General features: G+C 40.7%; 1 protein-coding gene across 6 annotated transcripts in view; it reads left to right on the forward strand.

Moving 5' to 3' along the window:
• SELENBP1 (selenium binding protein 1) overlaps window positions 1-22,597 on the forward strand; it is a 155,819-nt gene that overhangs the window by 56,055 nt on the left and 77,167 nt on the right. For 5 of the 6 annotated variants that reach the window (XM_085874601.1, XM_085874602.1, XM_085874605.1 and 2 more), the window contains one exon: window positions 1,879-1,944. In XM_085874601.1, the coding sequence (XP_085730727.1) occupies window positions 1,879-1,944 (66 nt within the window). Of the gene's footprint in view, window positions 1-1,878; window positions 1,945-2,509; window positions 2,586-22,597 lie in introns of all 6 variants that reach the window. The other variant, XM_085874607.1, reaches the window with a different exon arrangement.

The raw sequence follows: 22,597 nt of genomic DNA on the forward strand, positions 1-22,597 counted from the left end.
GGTGAAGATCTGGATGCGAGAATTTTTGAAGTGATTCTTCATCATTGAGAGATGGGGCCAAAAACAATATAGAGCACACAATATCTCAAAACAATTTGGATGGATTTGGATGAAACTTGGTGGACAGGTCAGGTGTATGACGAGGAAGAATTGATTTGATGATTGTGAAGATCCGGATCGAGATCAGGGAATTTTAATTTTTGAAGTGATTATTCAACGTCGCGATGGGACCAACAATATAGCATGATATTTCAAAAAGTTGTGGGCAAGTTATGACAAAACTATGTGGATGAGTTCGAGAGGTGACAAGAACAAGCCAATTCGATTTTGGTTCAGGTCTGGATCCAGATCTGGCTTATCAGTGGGATACAAAACATAAACTTCAGCCTGGCAGAGAAATGCGCTCTACCGAGTGCCATTCTCGCTCCATATTGAATCGTAGGTCTCAAGTGTTAATGCATCAAATACACCACTTAACAGTCATACGTAAAAAAAAACAATTAATATATTTATGCTACTCTTTGTAATGGACTGGCAGGATAGGCGATTGGTATGCACACTTGCCTTGACCTGTCTCTCCTGGGTTCAAATCTTGACCCAGCTGTAATTCTGAATGCCACATGCCTCGTGTTGGCTTAATGGTTAGGGTGGTGGGCTTGGGATCTGAGTTCAAATCCCACTTCACTGTTGAATTAATACCAGATGAGGTTGACTCAGCCAGTCATCCTTCTGAGGTTGGCAAAATGAGTGCCAGCTTGCTGGTATCCTGTGTTGGAGTGGTGACCTGTTCAGGATTGTGCCCAATAGCTGAGGAGACTGCTTCGGCAGCACCAATGCTCTACACGAGTCTGGTTCCAATGGATGTAATGGATGTAATCTGTCTCCCTGACATTTTGCAAGCAGAGTGCGGCATCAATGTGTGTCGTGTTCCTTGGATGGACTTCATACCTGGCGTCTCATCTTCCAACATCAGTTGGTGGATGTTAAAGATCCCACGGTGTCCTTCGCAAGGAGTAGGCGGGCTGTCGCCTACTCTTCGCTAGGAGACCGAACACATGAATAGATAAAGATGTTTAAGATAATGAAGGGTATCGACAAAATAAGGGGCAGAATATTTTTTTTTCAGCAGAATAAGCATTGATGGGACAAAGGGTCACAGTTTAAAATTAAAGTTAACTTGAGTTAGGACGTGAGCAAGGTTGGGGTCTTTCGCTTAGAGTGGTGAATGCATTGAATGGTCTCCGTGTAAGGGTAGCGACAGTAGAGTTAGTGGTTTGTTTTTAAAATTGAGTTGGATGGATATTTGGATGTAGTCTGTATATGGAGGAAGTAGTAAGATCTTTGCATCATTGCACAGGCTTGATGGGCCTCATGGCCCATCAAGTCTCTATTGTGCTGAAATTCCCAGTATTCCTCCAGCGTTGAATTTCCCTCTATAACTGTCACCCTGAACAAATTTCAAATTTCTGCTTGGACTTTTTGGCTTGGGATGTTCCTTGATACGAGGTGTCACTGCTTGCTATGTCGGAGTGTGGTTGCTGTCTAAGCAGCAGCTCCTGCACCATAAACAGGTTGACCAGATAGTTTGCATATTTAACTTGAATGGCTTTCTTTGGATATGAAGAGAAAAAAAAGACACACACACACACACACACACACACACACACACACACACACACACACACACACACACACACACACACACACACACACACACACACACACACACACACACACACACTTTTATTTTGTCCTTTACTTTTTCTAACCTTTGAGTTAAATTTCCTTGTGGATTGTTTGCCATATATTGATTTTGTTTTAATTCCCTGGTTTACTGCCATGTCACATTATTTTCCCTGGGTTATCTTCTCTTTACAGCAACCAAACAAGAAACATGTGGGGCTTGTGGGCCAGGTTACAAATCTCCACTGGATGCAATGAAAGGTATGCAAGTTGCCTCAATTTGATGTTGTTTAATCGCACATTACAACTTTTGAAATTCTGTACAGTAAAATCTTGATGTCCGTGTGTTCAAGGTCTGCGATTTCATATATCTGTGCTGAACTATTAGACACCTTTCCTCTCCATCCGTGCTCGACCCATGTAAAAAGTGAACCCTCTCCAACCCATAAACTCGTTCAGTTTCTGAAACACTTTAGAAATTTGGATAACAGTATTTTCATTAATTTAACATTACGTGTTCAATTATAATATAGCCGAAAAATACAAAAATTTTGAAAATGTTTTTATTTTTCTATTAAATGTCTTAAAAAAAAATTATTAATGATTTTTGGACTTGCATTTTGGATGGCTGGAACGTTTCTCATTGACCTACCTGTTATAAACCGTTCACCGTTTGCGATTTCGCCATTCACGGAAGTACACAGGAAAGTAACCCCCGTGGACGGCGAGGTTTTACTGTATTCTTTTGAAAACCAATTACATTAGTATTAAAAATCGTGTAAGTCACTTGAATGACAATCGAAATGATTTTTTTTGACCATTACAGGGCCATCTATTTACAAGTTAGTGGAAGGATAGGGTGGAAAGGATGGGGGTTCTCCCGCTGTGCATTTAATTGGAAGGTAAAACAATTATCTCACATTTGCACATATAATAAACGGATTGCTTGTAAATTAATTTTCAGATAGAGCCAGATGGCTTCGGGATGAATTTGTTGCAGAATAAAATGAAGCATAACCTCTTGCTTGGACACTCCAGTGGGTATAAAAGCATCTTCCTAATGGGTGCCATCAACTGGAGCTTGTGGAAATCTCTTAATTTGCATACATCCAAGATGATGGCTATCTTAGCACTTTGACACCCATGGTTATCACATACATTCATACCAAAAAAAAACACTATCTGATGACTTATCATCAAATTGTCGTCTTAAAAAGTATAAATAACCGATCAATACAATAACAGTGCTGAATGACAACATTTACTTATTCACAAAAATCTATTATTGCCATCAGATTTGTTAAATCCAGTCTCTGAATGCCACACTGAAAGATATGGTTGGTGTGTGTTTGTTAAGCAAGAAGAGATTCATATGCCTTTAACTTAAGAGCATTTTTTTTTTAATTTTTGAAAAACATTACTGAGTATGAAATGCATTGCATCGATCACAATAAAGTAAATAAATGGTTCTTTATCATCGAGCTTCAGTGTAGTTTTCAACGTTTATTCATGCAAATATGTCATTCATAACAATGAAACATCCATAAAAGAACACATGAGGGTCATTCCATACCAACTCAACAAGACCCGTTGCCCAGACCTCTCATATTTTGCTAGAAACAATCCCCTGGGGCTTTTCGGGCACACCGAGTTCAAAAATGTTAGTCATTCTTTATTAAAAAAAAAATTCCCCTTGGAAAAGGTCAACTTAAATTGAAAATGTGGCCTTGACTAGAAAAATCACCCTGGGCTTAAATTAAATGGTTACCATCATGTGCAGCACCTCGTTCGACCTGTAATGAATACAGCTTTTGAGGAAAATATGTGTATGTATGTATGTTTGTATATATATATATATATATATATATATATATATATATATGTTGTTCATCTTTCGGCTGCTCCCGTTAGGGGTCGCCACAGCGGATCATCCGTTATGATCCGCATACTGATTTGGCACAGGTTTTACGCCGGATGCCCTTCCTGACGCAACCCTGGTCGCCTCTTACGACACAGGGATCAGGATTTGGGTTTCGCCATGATTCTGGGCTGCTCTACACCCTGCCCAGTGCAGAGCCCCCGTCATCAAGCGATCCTCCAACCCAAGCCTCCGAGTAGCCGGATTACAGGCGCACGCCACTACGCCCGGTATATATAGATATATATATATATATATATATATATATATATATATATATATATATATATATATATATATATATATATATATATATATATATATATATATATATATATATATATATTTATATATATATATATATTTATATATATATATATATATATAAATATTTATTTATTTATATATATATATATATATATATATATATATATATATATATATATATTTATTTATTTATATATATATTTATTTATATATATATATATATATATTTATATATATATTTATTTATATATATATATTTATATATATATATATATATATATATATATATATATATATATATATATATATATATATATATATATACACACACACGACTGCAGTGTGACCACTCTTTGGCTTTTTTCACAAGATCTTGGCTATTCGTTGTTCACCTTGGCGTCTTGGTTTTATATAGGTTTTCTTGGCGTATAGGTTTTTTATTTTTTTTTCCGAAACCTTGTGAATTCTCGGCTTTTTTCATTGGCTCACCTTGGCATTTATGAAGATGAGGAGTGGTCACACTGCACTACTGGTCCAAAGTTTTAGAACACCCCCATTTTTCCAATTTTTACTGAAATTTAAGCAGTTCAAGTCCAGTGAACAACCTGAAATGGTACAAAGCTAAGCGGTAAACTGCCAGAGGTTAAAAAAACTAAGTTTACGTGACTATAAACTGAAAAATAATGTAAATTTCAGAGTTGTGAAAGAAAGGCTCTTTTCAGGGAACAAGTAATGGATAAGCAACTGCAGCTGTTCTGCAGCAATGGAAGTAAATTAAGCCTTGAAAGTTGATGCAAACAATTCCTACAGGTGTCCCAACTTTTGTTGATTAGTTGCAAACCCTCTGTCTGAATAAAAGCAGTGTTTGAACAGACTGTGTTGCTACACACTCTGAAGCATTATTTGGCCAATATTGCACTGCAGGATGTAGTATATTGCTATCATAATGGCAAGAAGAAGACAATTGACAAAGTAAGACAGACAGACCATTAAAACCCTTAAAAGTGTAGGTCTTTCCTTTTGAGAAATTGCAAAGAGGCCAAGGTGTCAGTGAGTACAGTTTCCTACACCATCAAAAGGCACGTGGAAACTGGAGGAAACTCTGACAGGAAGAGTTTCCTCCAGGAAAACTTGAGGTCTGGCAGACCCAAAGCCACAACACAATCAGAATACAAGTTTCTGAGAGTCAACAGCTTGCGTGATAGGTGGCTCACAGGACAGCAGCTTCAAGCACAGCTTAACACTGGTCGAAGTAAGGAAGTCTCAGTTTCAACTGTGAAGAGAAGACTTCAAGCTGCAGGTTTGACAGGTTGAATGGCAGTAAGAAAGCCATTGCTAAGATGGCAAAATAAGAAAAAGAAGCTTGCCTGGGCCATGAAGCACCACCAGTGGACTACTGAAAACTGGAAGAAGGTCTTAAGGCCCGGTCACACCTTGACGTTTTAGCCAACGTATGCCGATTTTTGAATTTTTTTTCTAAAACGCTGGCACACGTTGAATACGTTATGGGTAAGTTTTGATAACATTGAGAGCACGCTGGCATACGTCGTAGTACGTTGCCATACGTTGTTGTACGTTGGCTTTAAACGTTGTACTTTTCGGTTGTCAAATTTTTTCATGCTTGAAATTTCACGATGTATGCTGGCGTATGACTCACACGTTCCGCTACGCTGGCCACAAGTTGTAGGTACGGTCTGCGATCGTTGACAGACGTCAACACATGCTACTTGTAAGTTAATCATAAGTTGAGACACGCCGAGGTAATGTTTAGAGTACCCGAAACTTATTTCCTACCTATGATTAACGTGTTGTTGGCACGTTACGCGATCGTTGCCACACGTCGACAGACGTTACTTTTAAGTTACTCATAGGCTAAAAGACGTCGGGATAATGGATCGTCCTTGTGTGAGCGTCCACGGCCACGGCCAGGACACTTATTTGCAGCATTCTTCAAACTTTTCTTCGGCATGACGAGAATGTTCACACTTCGATGTCTAGCTTGGCTATGATTCCAATTGTCCATCGGCAGCGTCTATTTAAAATAGTCGAGTTTGAGCATTTTAACACGTTCAGAAGAAACGTTTCAAATTTCCAAACCCCAGCATCAAAAAAAAAACAAAAAAAAAAAACAAAGGCGAGTGACAGCAATTTAAATCGTTCATTGTAAACAATGAAACTAGCTGAGTGGTACCGTTTAAAAGTCGTTGAGTGTAAAAAAAATCCAATTGTTGAGCGCAAGCGTCTACTTTCAATCGTGGAGATGCAGCCATTTAAATCGTTGAGTGGCAGCCTATGAACCTACCCGTGGACACGCGGACGCAAGGACGATCCATCATAACCCACACCCTCCCCCTCACACCCACCTACTACTGTCAACATGAACAAACTACTACTAATACTAATACGAATAGTAATACTTATACTGTAACTGCTGACATGGACATCGACTCAAAAAGGACTTGAAAACACTGTTGGGTTCCCCTTTTATGAACACCATTTTTATATACCAATTCCCAAAACCGCTGGGAACATGTCTTTGTATGGCAGTTGTAACCTAGAAACACCTTCATTTATTTTTTTTGTCGACCGGAAGACGTCATTGGAATACGTCTACATACGTCGATGTGTGTTGGGGCTACGTAAAGAATTGGTTCAAAGCACGTCAAACATAAGTTAGAAATAAGTTTCGCGTAAAAAAGACATTACCGCGACGTGTTTCGACTTATGAGTAGCTTATAAGTAGCCTTTGTGGACGTGTGTAAGCGTCCACATATCGTGTGTAAAACTTATCCCCATCGCATGCGAACGTGTGTCATACGCCGAGTACGTCGTAAAATTTTGAACATGTTCAAAATTTCTTGACGTACTCTACTTACTACGACTTATGATAGCGTATTTAGCGTTCTACTCGCGCATACCAAACTTACTCATACCGTATTTGACATGCCCCAACGTTTTAGACACACTTTTTGTTACGTCGGCATACGCTGGCAAGATTGCCAAGGTGTGACCGCGATTTTGACCCTTCCATTTCTACGGCAGTTATGATTCGAATCGTTGTGCGTCAGCCTTTTAATAGGCTACGTCACGACATCGTCGGCGATGCGTGCAACGCGCTATGCCGAAGTTAGACTATCGTAGGGCATCGGTTGTGTAGGCCGACAACAGGTTCAGCATTCGTTGGTATAAGTTATCTATAACACAACGAAACGTTCTGTGTTGTTACCAATGCGTTATACATAAGACCAAGTCGCTATGAATACGTCCGAATCTTTTAAAAAAAACATCAAAAGTTCAACGTAAGCCAGCGTTTTACATAAATTTTAACACGTTGCCATCACTGGCTAAAACGTCAAGGTGTGACCGGGCCTTTATGGACCGCTGAATCAAAATTTGAAATATTCGGTTCATCACGCAGGGTTTTTGTATGCCGTCGAGTCGGCGAAAGGATAGTTCTTCAGTGTGTGACACCAACTGTCAAACATGGAAGAGGAAGCGTGATGATCTGGGGCTCTTTTGCTGGATCCAGATATGGCGACTTGCACAGAGTGACTGGCACCCTGAACCAAAAGGGCTACCACAGCATTTTGCAGCGCCATGCAATACGCTCTGGTGTACGCCGAGTTGGCCAGGGGTTCATCCTTCAGCAAGAAAACGAGCCAAAACATACTTCCAGGCTATGTCAGAACTACCTTAGAAGAAAAGAACAAGACGGTAGGCTTAAAATCATGGAACAGCCAGCACAGTCTCCACACTTAAACCCCATCGAGCTGGTTTGGAATGAACTGGACAGAAGCGTGAAAGCAAAGCAACCTACAAGTGCAACACATTTGTGGAAACTTCTGCAACAGTGTTGGGAAGAACTTTCCGAACAATATTTGATTTCCATTGTTGAAAGAATGCCACGAGTATGTTCGGCTGTTATATCTGCAAAAGGTGGCTACTTTGATGAGTCAAAAATTTAGATTAAATTTTGTTCAACAAAATGATTCCATGATTTCTTTTTTATCTGCAATTTTTTATTTGTTCTTTGCTTTAATTTCAGAGTACATTGAAACATTATACTGCTTAAACTGGACTGGATTTCAGTAAAAACTGGAAAAATGGGGGTTTTCTAAAACATTTGACCGGTAGTGTATTTGTATCAGAAGCCCCTAACTCAACCCCTTATTCTGTAGGGCAGTGGTTCTTAAGCAGGGGTAAATTTACCCTGAGTGGGTGAAAAAAGAGAATTCCCATGGCTGGGGATAAATATATCAATTCTTAAACAGTGCAATATTTTATCTTAAAAAAATTTTTTCCCCAATATTTTAACGAAAATATTTTAAAATTAATTTTTTAACTTAATTTTCTTTTCTTTTTTGAATTTGGCAATGTCTATAACGTACTTATCTGGAGTCATACGTACAATTGGGCTTTGACCTCACTGTTGTGGATGGTGTGCAAAAACCTCAGTGTCTGATATGCTCAAAAGTTCATGAAAACGGTTCATTGAAACCCTCAATACTTCAACATTATCTGGAAAATGCTCATCCTGCCCATGCAGCTGCTGACCGTGCTTTATTTGGGGTGAAGATAGCTTGGTTTAGGGCTGCAGGAACACTGCCCAACCTTGGGTTTATAATCTGAGAAGAACCCTACGCTGGAAGCTTCCTATGACGTGGCACTGAGGATAGCAAAGGCAAAGAAACTCCACAATATTGCCATGAAGTTGATTCAACCTTGTGCCTTGGGCATGGTGGGACTTGTATGTGGAAAATAGGCAAAGCAAAATATATGAAACATCCCCCTCTCTAACGACACTTCATCTCCGTATTGCCGAAATGCCTCAAGATATTTGTCATCAAGTTGTCGACCAGACTAAATAAAGTCCAGCAAAAATTTCCATGCAACTCGATGAATCCTGAGATGTTACCAATTTTGCACAACTTCTTGTATTATTTGTCTGTTAAATACATGAAAAAGAGCTGAAAGAGGAATTTCTCTTCTGTGAGGCTCTCAAAAAGACCACAAAGGCAGTTGACATCATGCAGAAAGTAGACTTCTTTCAAAGGAATAATCTCACATGGGACGTCGTCAGGTCAATTTGTACCGATGGAGCCCCAGCCATGATGGGAGTTCGGTCAGGTTTTACTGCACTTGTAAAACAAAAGGCACCCCATGTGATATAAACTCATTATGTTCTTCACAGACATGCGATGGCTGCAAAAATCCTTCCTGAGAATCTGTAACTGGTTTTGCAGAAAGTTACTGAGGCTGTTAATTTCATTCGTGCCCGAGCATTGAATCACCACTTGTTTTCAGCCTTCTGTGATGAGATTGGCTCTGAACACTCCATTCTCATGCTTCACACTGAAATCAGGTGACTTTCTCGTGGACTTTTTCTCAACTGCGTGTTCGAACTCCGCACTGAAATGGAACGTTTCCTTAATTGTGATCAGGATTCAAAGCTGTGTGAGAACTTTGCTGACCCAGTGTTATTTGCCTCTTTAGGATACCTTTTGGATATGTTTGGGATTCTCAACCAATTCAGGAACCATTGTTGAAACAGGCGAAAAGTTGAAGGTATTCAAAACCAAGCAGGACTTGTGGGGTCGGTGAGTTCGCCAAAGTAATTCTGCGAATTTTCCAAACTTTGATGAGATCATCAGCAAATATCCTGGACTGTTACCTGAGATCACTGAAGACATCACTGCACATTTGAAAACCTTGAAAGATCACTTCACTAGCTACTTTGCAACAGACATGATTTCTCCAGAAAGCTGCGTATTGAGACTGTTCACCACTGATCTGACTGAAATGAATGATGACCCAGTGAAAGAAGAGGTGATTGATCTTCAAAACTCTACTGGTCTGAAAGATGAATTTGAAGGAATGGGAGTGACTTTTTGAATGAAACTGACAGATTCATTCCCACTTCTCACTCAGCGTGCCTTCCAAGTGGTCGTTCCTTTCGTAACCACGTATCTATGCGAGACCAATTTCTCAACCCTGGTAGCAATGAAGACAAAGACCAAGAACCACCTGAAAGCTGACGACATGCGAGTAGCGTCGTCATCAACAACCCCTCAAATAGATGAACTGATTGACATGAGGCAGCAACAATGTTCCCATTGACACTCCTGTTGTGGTGTTTTTGATATGGTGGTAGTGGTGGTGGTAGTGATTGATATGAGTACAATGTATTATTTTCTTCTCTCGTTGATCACAGTTTATTATTGTACAATACTTGGATAATAAATGCTTTCCTGTTCTCTTAATTTTTTTGTGCCAAAATTGCATCGGCCAGTCGATTAATTTGAAGAGCTTATAGGGTGGAGGTAAATGGCTGGTCATGTCAAGCCTAGGGGGTAAATGGCAGAAGAAAGGTTAAGAATCCCTGCTATAAACTGTTGGATTGGTGTTTCACAAAGTGTGCCATCCATCAGATGGAATGCTAAGGTGGGGTCTGTCTGTGAGCAATTTTCTGCTTATAAAATGCCACGGTCTCTCACAACGTTGGTAAGTGTCATCAGTACCCTGGCCAATTTCCAAATTTAGCCTTAATGTGCAGAGGCACTGAACACAGTTATGTACTGGGCCACTGGCAATGATTCAACCATTGTGACGAACTGGTAATTGAATCTCAATTCAATATGTAATGTCTTTCTTCCATGACGTTTTGTGTGCGCACCAACAGTCACATGTCATGATCATTATTGTCTCCCCTACTTGGACTTTTTGAACATCCTGCACAGAATGTCCTGTTTTATCTTCACATGAATCAATACTTCAATTGAATTTGTTAAAGCTCACACCATGATAATATACCAGTGCTGTTTTGGAATGGTTTCTTCTGAACTGAAAATACCAAAACACTTACTTTCCATTTAACTATTTTGTTTTATCAATCTTTTTTTTTTTGAGGCGGGGTGGGGTGGGGTAGGGGAGTTTCTGTCTTCATTTATACATCCCCACCAGTATGTCTGTATAAAGCTTCAAAAGGACATACGAGGAGATGCTCAAAAGTTTGAGCCTCTTATGTTGTGATTGATCTATTATTGTGAGCTGTCTGAGGGCCATCTCTATATTATGTATGAAAGGTGGAAAGAGTGCGGGATCTAGGGAAAGGGATAGTGGCAGGAAAAGCTCGATATCTGTATGATTTCCAATCGTTGAAATTCATTTGATTTCCAATCGTTGAAATTCATTTGTTTATGGTAAATGTCAGCACGAAAGGATAAAATGTATCAGTACAGTCCAGTTCATACGAATAGCAAGAGGATTTTCGCAAAGTAATTGCAATTGTTGTGCCTCTGCAGCCGAAGGGCTGTCTGGCTTGTTTTTTTTTTAATGTTATGTCTGGCTTGTTAACAGTCAATCGTTGATGTCCATCCATTATCAGTTTTTTGTTACAATGATAACTTGTATGCCTGTTGGCTTTATGGTTAGGGTGGCGGGCTTGGGATCTTCGGGTCCTGAGTTTAAATCCCGCTCAGCTGTTGAATTAATACCAGGTGGGGTTAACTTGGCCTGTCATCCTTCTGAGGTCGGCAAAATGAGTGCCAGCTGGCTGGTATACTGTATCGGCCCAATAGCCAAGGAGACTGCTTAGGCAGCACCAACGTTCTGCGTAGAGTAGGGTCCCAGTGGATGGATGGATAACTTGTGAACCACAAAAGGTATTTCAACCAACTTTGGCACAAGTATGGACTGTATTACATAGATCAGCCCAATTTGGGATTTAACTGTTCAGGTGCTCTTTGAAAATAATTTTGCAGAATACAACTTAAGTTAGAAGCATCTAATATTGTTTCTCTTATATTTATTAGGTCATTTCTTCGAGCATGACCTAATAATTATGGGTGTAGATGTCCTTCGATCCGTCCGTCCGTCCGTTGCGAAAATGACGATTTTCAAATTCTATCTCCTCCGCCATTTCTCAAGCGATCTTGAATTTGATTGTGGCATATGAATCTATGGGACAATATCTAAATTTTGATCGGACCGGATTTTCGATATTCGCTTTTGGTTTCGTGTCACGTGACTTCAAAGTTGGCAAAAAATGCGAAAATGACGATTTTCAAAATCTATCTCCGACAACATTTCTCAAGCGATCTTGAATTTGATTGTGGCGTATGAATCTATGGGACAATATCTAAATTTGGTCAGGCCGGATTTTCGATATTTGCTTTCGTTCTCGTGTCACGTGACTTCAAAGTTGGCAAAAAATGCGAAAATGACGATTTTCATGCGAAAATGACGATTTTCAAAATCTATCTCCTCCTACATTTCTCAAGCGATCTTGAATTTGATTGTGGCATATCAATCTATGGGACAATATCTAAATTTGGTCAGGCCGGATTTTCGATATTCGCTTTCGTTTTCGCGTCACGTGACTTCAAAGTTTGCAAAAACTGCCCTACCTTCAGGAGGCTATATATTTTCTCGCAGAGATGACCGTCACTCCCGCACGGGGGTAATTTTCTCTTTTATTTTTTCTCTTGCGTTTCTCTTGTGTAACCATTAATGTTTCATCAACCTTGAATTGAGATCAAATGGTGGACGGTGGACGACACCTCAGCACCACTCCTCCACACACCACTGCAATATGACCCAGGAAGTTTACACAATGCTTTCCCTCCTATCATGAAAGAATGTGTGTCCCGATGGTTTTGCCCCAATCCCGTCATTCGGTGAGCTGCCCTGTGAAGTGCAGCAGCACGCAAGATACTCCCACGGAGTGGGTTTTCAGTTTTGTTGCTTTTATGGGTTTTGCGGAATTAAGTGTTTTATGGTGGCCCGAGTGCAAATCCTGCCACCAACTTCCCCAAAAAAGTAACCCAACTGCAGGAGGATGTCTGCAGACACAGTTGGGCACTAGATATGGATGGCCATTGGCTCATAAGGAGCTCCTCTGCCTTTTGACAGGTTTTGTTTTTAATCCTGCTGGGTGTCCTTATCTATACACCCTCCTCACCAAGAAACTTGTTGGGGGAGATGGTTTCGTCGCCGACAACCCGACCATGAAACAGGTTAGTACAGGTTTACATGGGACATCGAGCAAGTTACAGATCTAATCTGGCCTGACCTTACCTTGTGGCCAGTTTACTGCTCCCAATACAGCTGTGGAACAGTAAACTGGCCACAAGCGGAAATCAGAAAACTCGATCTCAGAACAAGGAAAGTCCTCACTATCCACAAAATGTTCAACAAAAATCAGTGCATCCTGAGAATGTATCTTCTGAGGAAAGAAGGAGGTGGTGGCCTGATGGAACTCAATCAAGTGCACAGAGCAATGACTGTAGGATAAGCAGAATACGTGAAAAGGTCAACAGCCTACCGAATACAATTTGTGCACAAGCATGAACACAACAAACCAGAAAGGGTATCTCTCACTCACCTTGAAACAACTTCCAAAAACAGGTGCGAATGGAAGATGTCATGCACCAAACCAAAACAGCATAAAGTACAGTCCCAATGATTGCCCAAAACACAAAATAAAAATTCAAGATTAAATACCAACAGATATATCGTGATAACTTGACAACTGGGAGAAAGACAAAAGAGCAGGAAGAGATGAGAAAAACGAGTTGGACAGATTGGGGAGAGACAAAGAAGGATATGCCTGGTGTTGGTTTAATGGTTCGGGTGGTGGGCTTGGGATCCTCGGGTTCTGAGTTCAAATCCCGCTCGGCCATTGAATTAATACCAGGTGGGGTTTATTCAGCCTGTCATCCTCCCGAGGATGGTCGGCAAAATGAGTACCAACTTGCTGGGATGATTGAGCCATTTGAGTATCCTGTGTTAGAGTGGCGACCTGTACAGGATTGTGCCCAATAGCCCATGAGACTGCTTCGGCAGAACCAACCAATGGAAAGAAGGATGATTGGAATGGCTAAGAAGAGGTCAGCTCAATTTAGATGGAGAACAAATCATTATAAATGCCCAAGACGAAGGACACTACATCAATGGCTTTCAAAAAATGGCAGGACTGAGCCAATCGGACAAATGTAGGTTGTGCAAGGAAGAAACAGAAAGCATGAGCTACCTCCTATCGAGATGTAAAAAAAAAGTCATGTCAGAACAACTGTGCACACAAAGGCATAACAAGGTATGTAGAGCAATCCACTTTCTCATCGACAGACAATTCAATATCTACAGATGTTCCACAAAACTCATGGAAACATGCACCAAAAGCAATCATTGAAAAGAAGGACAAAATGGTCACGTGTGACGTCATGATCCCATCCAGCGTGAACATAGAAAACAAAGCACTGTGACCAGACATAGTTCTCAGATACAAAAAGGAAACGGAGGTATTGTTAATGAAGGTTTCAGTACCCAGTGATTTTGGTCGAAATAATGCAGAAATCAAGAAAATGACCAAATATCGAGATCTCAAGAATGAAGTGAAAAGATCCTGGAAACTAAAGAGCGTCAAAATTGTACCACTGGTAGTTGGAGCAATGGGGATGATAAAGAAGAACCTTGCAAAGATTCTACAAACCATCCCTGGGAACGTTACCACAAACAAACTACAGTTGGAGGCTGTGTGGGGCTCAATGACAATCCTGAAAAGAGCATGTTCGATACCGTCAGCATCCTGAACAAATTATAAATTCCTTCCACCTTCAGTCGAACGTCAGGCCTGGTCATCTGATTCGTGAAAGACTTAGGCCAAAAAACTTCTCCGGCCGACCAAAAAGTGGGAATAATTGGGGCCATTGGAGAAGTAGTAGAGGATATCCTGATGTCATGTCATAAGACACTGACAGAGTTTTCCAGAAAAGTGAACACTGCCATGGGAAGTAATTTAGTTTGACAGGCACTTTTGGTGAGAGCAGTTCTTTATTATCATCTTCTTCTCTTCTTCTTTTTCACCAGGCTCTCGTGGAGCATTATAGGCTCCTGACTATATGGTAATAATGCACATGTCAGAATTAGATGTGATTTAACTGTTTTGAATGATTCCAATGAAGAGGTCACGGTATATGATGTTGGTAGCTGGTTCCAATCATTGAGGGTGCTGGGAAAGCGTGACTGTCTGTATGCTGGGTGGTCGATCACCTCTTGGGAAAAGCACTGAGATCCTCGAGTTCTTGCATCACCATGTTGTAAATACTTTGGCTTGTCGATCTCCACCAAGCCATTGATGATCTTGTACTGTATATTAAGCCTGTTGACCTCCTGTCCTCCAGGTCTCCCCATTTGAGGTCACTCAGCATGTTCTCCACACATCCCGGTTTCCAATTACAATTCCATAGATGATTCTTGTGGTCCTTCCTTGGACTTGTTCTAGTTGCTGTATATCCTTCTGGAGATAGGGATTCCATGCTTGTGATACGGACTCTAATGCAAATCTGACCAATAGTGTTATTGGCAGACACCTTTACCTTAGGACTGTAGTTACCTAACTTCCTTCTGAGAAAGCCGAGAGTTCTGTCGGTCTTGCCGGTGATTATGTCATCCACCAACTCATGTTATCTGTGAAAGTGACACGAAGGTACTCGCAGTGTTCAGTGTTCTGAAGGATCTTGTTGAGTGGGGAGTATTCTGTTCGGTGAGTCTGCTTGGTCCTGCTTGGCACAATCCTAATGACAATGAATTTCGACAGGTTGCATTCCATCTGTCACCTTTTCTCCCAATGGTCAAGCAATGACAGGTCATCATTAGAGTTTTCTGTTGTCCTCCTTTAACCGATATTCCATTGAAGAGGAGGCGATCATCTGCAAAAAGTTTTGTGTGTGAGGTATGACCACACTCTCGGTGGTCATTTATGAAGGCGAGGAAGAACAGAGATCCAAGCACTGTACCTGGCGTGACTCCCAACACCATATTAGTCCGAGCGGAGCGTACGCCTTCCAGTAATACCTCCTGCATTATTTTTTTCTGAGAAAAGCCTTAATCCACGTGAGTGTGTTGGTCCGTACTTCATAGTGAGGTCCATTTCAGTGGGTAAGGGCTTGGGCCCTTGTCCGGCTTACTATTCATATACTCTGCTGTAAATATGGACTGGAACTGTTCATTGAGTATCTCTGCTTTACTCGAGCTGTCCCTTCTGATGAACCAGTTCCTATTCTTTGGTGATGTAATTCCAGATGACTCTTGCCCCTTGTTTTTGACAAAGGCCCATAATCTCTTGAGGAAATATTCACTGACAACTTCCTCAATGTAGTTCGTACTGGCACTTCTAATTTGGTACTTCACATCCTGTTGTCGTGTCTTATATCGAGCAATGTCTTCTTTGTTATTTGTCATCTTTGCCTTTGTGTAAGACTTGTTTCCTTTGGATCTCTCATTTTATAAATCTGTTTATCCATGGGTGGCTCTGTCTCGATGGCATCATCTTTGATGTGCAACTTCATTGTTCAAGGTCACAATATCTTGTCTCATGTGCTTGGCTTCAGCCTTCTTCCACAATAATATTTGCCAGCAACAAAGTTGTGTGCAGAGTGGGTGGAGGGCAGTGTTGTGCATCACTATGTCGTGGTCTCTCTTATCAATGGGTGGAAATGGCATACACCTTTGTTTGAAGCTTGGCTGTGTCGTGAGTATAAGGTAAAGGGTGTTGTTTTTTTTCCTGGTGGGAAAGTCGATTTGTTGTTGAGTCCTCCTTCGGCAACTATATGCAGGAACATTTTATTGACATTCTTCCAATGTCCTGAATTTGAAAGGAGTACAATATCGCAAACTGTTGGATTGAGTTTGTCATCCTTAGAAGAAGAGTTCTTGGCCTATTTGTGGGGTTAGGGTCTGGTGAACTTGACTTCTTCCCAAGGCTCACATTGCTGGTGATGCCTGGAGCTGGTGATGCAAGTTCCCTTTCACGAATTTTCTTAAATCTCGCTTAATTTTCCTTCTGGCTTTCTCGGTGGTCTGTGACTGAATCCTTGCCTGATAGTCCAGCGGAAATGTGAAAAAGGATGTTGTGACATCATTATGAAGTTTTTATTTTATTTTTTTTTTTGGTTGATTTATCATCTCTGAGCTATCCTGAATCAGAATCAGCCAAGTGCCAGACTCGCACCCCTGAGGATTTTTTTTTTAGAGGTGAAAAACAAAATGGCCGCCACCGACTTTCGATAAATTCTGTTTTGGGCTTTATCTTCACTTGTAATGCGCTTACAAACACAATTTTGGTGTCTACCACTATGTTTTCATTGTCAAGGAATCCGATAATGATAAAATTGAAGGTGTATATATCAGACCTGTCTCATATTTTCAAGATGGCCACCATTTTAATATGAAAAATGGCTATTTTGCAGTTCCACTGATCACTTCGAGTGAGAAATTGAATTTGATGAACCCTCAAATATTAATATTACGAACAATAACAGTCAATGACGGCTGAAGTAATTTACTTGCAATGATCAATTAATTGATGATTATATTGGAATAAGATTTTTACACAAATATATCCAGATAGATGTGGATATTTGACTATGACTTTGGGTTACGTCTTAAAGTATGTTCATGTATATGATTTTGAAATTACCTTTTATTTTTAGGCAAACAAGTATTAACTTTGTTAAGGATGCAATGTTCTACATTATGTTCAATCTTCGTCATCGTCATCGTCATCGTGATTAGCAGCTACTGCCCTTGTCTGTTCGTTACAACAGTCTGATCCATCATTACAACTGCAAAACATCGAACATGACATCTGTGCTGCCACACAACCACACCTCCCGGTGGAACATGGCCGGCTGGTGGAGCATCCACACTTGATCAGCTGCAGAATGGTGACTGGTGCAGCAGACACATCAGGTGGAAGTGTGGTTGGACACAACATCGCACCATCCTCACCTTCTTGCCATCCATACTTGATGGGATCCAAGTTCGGAGGGTCTGACTGAGTGGCGATTTCCTTATAATGACTTGATGATGAGCGGGATGTACATGTTGAACAAAGGCATCATGCGATGGAGGCAACAACTTCAATTTCGGAGCAGAGGTAATCTTGGAGTTGGCCATCTTAGATTTCCACAACTGATACTGGTGTGTGGACATATCACCTTCGAGTTTGGAACCATAACAGGCAGCAATGAAGGTAGTTGCCTCAGATATAATCTTTTCCTCGTCTGCTTCCAGCTGACCAAGTAAGGTGGGATGATGTCCGCCCATTAGTACCTTCAGCGCTGTGTCCTTTCCAATGCCAAACAAATATGACACAGTATCACATCCGGTCAGAGCATGTACAGGAGGCAGATATTTGGTGATGCTTTTGTGTTTCAGTGCTATTTGGCGAATGCCTACTTTCGCCCTCCCAACACACGGACTCTCCATGCTGACATCCACAGTAATCTTTTCCTCGAGGTAGAAATGAATCAACAGGACAAAGACATCTGCATCGTCGCAGACCACTTTGTGTGTGAGTCACCACTGACACCTGACACAATTCTAACTAAGTGATGGATGATGATGACATTTGCTTCTTCATGGTGTGTTTTCAGATCCTGTCTCTGGAGAGTGGAATTGTTCCATACTTGTACTGGTGTAGGATATTTTCCTGTGATCACCAGTTTGGTCTGGTTGTCCACAATGTGGGTCATCAGAAACTGACAGATCAAATCGATCAGTTGTACTTTGTTGGAGGCTACATTTATGACCACTTTTGCGCTGGAACTGTTGTGTGTAAGTTGAGTTGATGTTTTCGACTTGAATCATGACCTGCGTGACTGGATCTCGTCATTTGTTTCGTGCTGATTTTGATGTACCTGTCGAAAATCAGGTATACATCACAACACTCCAGGTGTTATTTGTTGGTTCCCATGAAGTTGATCACATAATCCTCAACTGTACCATTTGTGGGCCAATGTACTGTCCATAACATGGCGCATCCATCGATGATGACAGCATCTGGAACACCTTGGATTCGACTTGATTGCTCAACTTGGAGTTTCCTCTTCAGGATTGCTTTCGACTGAGCCCGCATCGCACCGCTCTCATCAAACAAGGAGGCTGGGACAGGGGACAGATCATAAGAGAGGACATCCTTGACATCAATATCCCTTTATTGTTGGAGACATATGACTCGGGTGTAGATCAATTCGGTATCATATACTGGCCATCCATCCAGCTTGATGCTCTTTTTGGTCGAAGTCATCAGGGTCACTTTCTTGGTTCGTGTCTTGTTGAAGCTTGTTGGCCATCCAGATTCAAATTCCGCCATCTGTTGTCATCCAATCTTGAGAGAATCATCAACGTTTACCTTGTCTGTCGCATGAAACATAGTAGTAGACACCAAAATTGTGTGTGTATGTGCATTAGAAGTGAAGATATCACCCAAAACAGAATTTATCGAAAGTGGGTGGCGGCCATTTTGTTATTCGCCTCTAAAAAAAATTCTCAAGGGTGCGAGTCTGGGGCACCCGGCTGATTCTGATTCAGGATAGCTCAGAGATGATGAATCAACCAAAAAACTTCATCATGACGTGAAAGCACGCTTTGCCCTGAAATGGCTGTTTGGCATCTAGACTATGAGACAATTTTGTCATCTGTTTTAAGCTCACTTACTTCCTGCTTGTCTGCCTTTTCTCCATCACCATTCTTATCTAATTCTCTCTTAACTGTACCAAAATATGACTTGCATCGCTCTTCAATAAGTTTATCGGTTACAATCGTCTCGGTAACATTACTGTTGCAATCAGACAATGTCAGGGATGTCAGGGATCAGACTATGTCAGCACCAGCGTATGTCAGGGATGCCTTGCAAAAAGTCATACTTCTTTATCAGAAAAGTCAAGACATGTGGTGCACCACCAGTTGGCAACATTCACACTGCATGAGCTTGTCACCTGGATCTTCAACTCTTGTCGGACATGTCATATAGAATATCTGGCTGGTTGTCGATGAGCGTCTATTGGTGTCCTTATTTGGTGGGAACAGCCCTTGATTGTTTCACTTTGGCCTTGTTGCTTTTGGCTTTGGATATCACTTTAGAAATCCATGTATTGGGGTTAATAGTTTTAATGCTTCATATAGTTGGCTAAGGACAGTTGTTGGAAACAGCAAATGGACACAGAGGCAGAAATAGTGTCGAAGCAAGTAGGTAGCAGGTGGGGAAGTCACTTCCTCGTTCGTTCAACTCGGAGACAGTGCACTGTAATTCAAATGATAGTGGCCAAGAATGGCAATAAGAACACAAGCAGGAAATAGCACGGGATCCAATTTAGTTTTTAGCTCATCTACGACTTTCTTTGCATGGGTGGATGTCTTTCTTGTGAAGATGAGCTGTTAAAGCCATACCCATGTCATTCAGTCAGTCAGCCAGTCTGTTAGTCAGTCAAGTCAGTCCAGTAATGGGTCAATTAACATTTTTTTTGTATTTTCCCTACTCCTCCGATGCAACTCAATGCCACTCATTTTGAAACTCGGCATGATGATTCATGATGTTGATGCGCAAAAACTAATGAACTTTTTTTACTTTCCATCCAGCTGGTTAGATGATTAGCTAATTAACTTAAAATGTAATCGATGTTTGTATGTCCATCACATATCATGAGATCCCATCATCTCACAAGATGTTTAATTTTTTGGTTCACGAGTCAGTAAGTGACCACTATATTCGTTATGGGTGTGTGTCTGTCTGTCTGGCTGTGTCTGTCCCGAGCATAGCTCTGTGGGTTTTGATTCGATCTTGATAAAATTAGGGTGTGAGGTTTGTATCATGATCTAGTTGTGTTTTCCGGAGAATGGACGTGCTGCGCCCATTATGGGCGGAGCCATGCCTCAAAAAACATGTGTTTTTAGGGGGTAGCCTTTTTCAAGTTACATCTTCTCCGAGGGGTTTGTCGTATCTGGCAGGGGTTTCGGTATTTGGTTAGCCCGAAGGCACCTGCATAGCCCCACGGAGCTCGATTTTTCATTTTCGTCACAAGGTCAAGGTCACAAGGTCACGAACTTAGAAAATGTCAAAAAAATCAATAAATTGGGCATCGAGCTCCTAGGGTTTTCAACTGTTTCGAATGAAAGTTGGTATGCAAGTAGTGCTCTTCGAGTAGTACAACTTTCATCATTTACATTTTTCTCAATTCCTGCCAGTTTGCCCGTGGCGTCCCCTCGAAGGTCAAAAAATAAATAAGGTGAACCATGTACATTGCTCGTGAACCATCGCTGTCTCCAGACTTGTGTTTAATTTAAAGTTCTTAAATTTAACCTTTTAATTACCCTTGCCAGAGGAGGGGGTATTGCATTTGAGTCGGTTTGGCTGTTTGTTTGTCCACATAGAAGGTGAATTCGTGTGTTAATAAATTACATACCATTGAAAAACCTTAAAACCCTGAAGACTCTTTAAGACCCCTAAAAGCCCACAGAAATTGAATACTTCTTCGACCTTTAAGATGCCCTAAGATTCCTAAAGACCGGCTTTATCACCTAATGCCACCCGACGAAGACTGCCCTCCATCAGGAGACGAGTGTCTGTCCCACTTGGGACTAGTCATTAAAATTTCATTTTTGACAAATTGAAACGACATAAAAGAAATACAGGTGAACCTGTTTCACCAGAAATTTGATCGCTACATTATTTTTTATCATAGAAATAGAAGTTGAACTTTTTAAATTAATGAAGGTATGTTGATTTCATCTCGCATATTATCCGGCACGCATAATTAAATCTCTGGCAGTAAGATCAAAACAGTCGAGATGTACTTAGTCTCGTTTGTAAAACACAAATACACATGCAGTCTACATAGGGTGGGTGTCAAGTGCGAGAATGTGTCATTTTGCATGAAAGGCATGAATTTCAAAGGCTGAGTGAAGGTCTGTTTCAGTGAGCATCAGTATGATTATATATCGCTGAAGGTATTATTGGCATTGTGCCAAGGCATGGTCATTGTGGATGTAATTTTAGCTCCTTAAGAGGAAACTATAAAGGCACTCGGTAGAGGGCATACCTCTGCCAGGCTGAACAGTTTACATTTTGTATTCCACTGAAGGGCAGGGTCTGCATTCAGACATGAACTAAAATGGAATCGACTTGTTATTGTCACCAACCCAGCTCATCAACCACTATTTGTCAAAACCCATCCAAAACTTTTTGAAATATCATGCTATATATTATTTTTGGCCCTATCTCTCAATTATGAAGAATCACTTTAAACAAAATATAAAATATCGGATTCGGATCTTCACCAAAATTGAATCAATTAACCCTTCTCAAACACTCGACCTGCCCACTAAGTTTAGTCTGATTCCATCCATAACTTTTAGAGATATCGTGATTTATATCGGTTTTTAGCTCTATCACTCAATGGTGAAGAATCACTTGCAAAATTAAAAACCTATCATACCCAGATCTTCACGAGAATCTAATAATTTCGTCCTTGTCACACACCCAACCTGTCCACCAGTTTCATCCGAATCCGTCCACAACGTTTTAATGTATCTTGCTACATATAGATTTTGGCTCTATCTCTCAATGGTGAAGAATCACTTGAAAAACTAGATGGTATTCATAGAAGACTCACCCCACGCAGTCGTGAGAAGGACTTGGTGTGAGCCAACTATTCTGGTGGCAAATTTGTAAATTGATTTATCTACACTTCTGAAATATTTGTGTCCAAATTATACTTTGGAAAGTCTGCCATACAGTACATTCATAAGCCTTTACAAAATACCTTTTATTATCGTTCTTGTGTGTTTTCATGACTACCAAGGCTGATGAAGGCACCAGAATAGATCATTAAAATATAAATCGGGAGACAGTTAAAACGCCAAATTGTACTTCTTTTTTACTTTTTTTTC

The sequence above is a fragment of the Eptatretus burgeri genome, chromosome 3, assembly GCF_056783735.1.
Source record: "Eptatretus burgeri isolate ZD-2024b chromosome 3, Ebu_testis_v1, whole genome shotgun sequence".
Taxonomy (NCBI): Eukaryota; Metazoa; Chordata; class Myxini; order Myxiniformes; family Myxinidae; genus Eptatretus; species Eptatretus burgeri.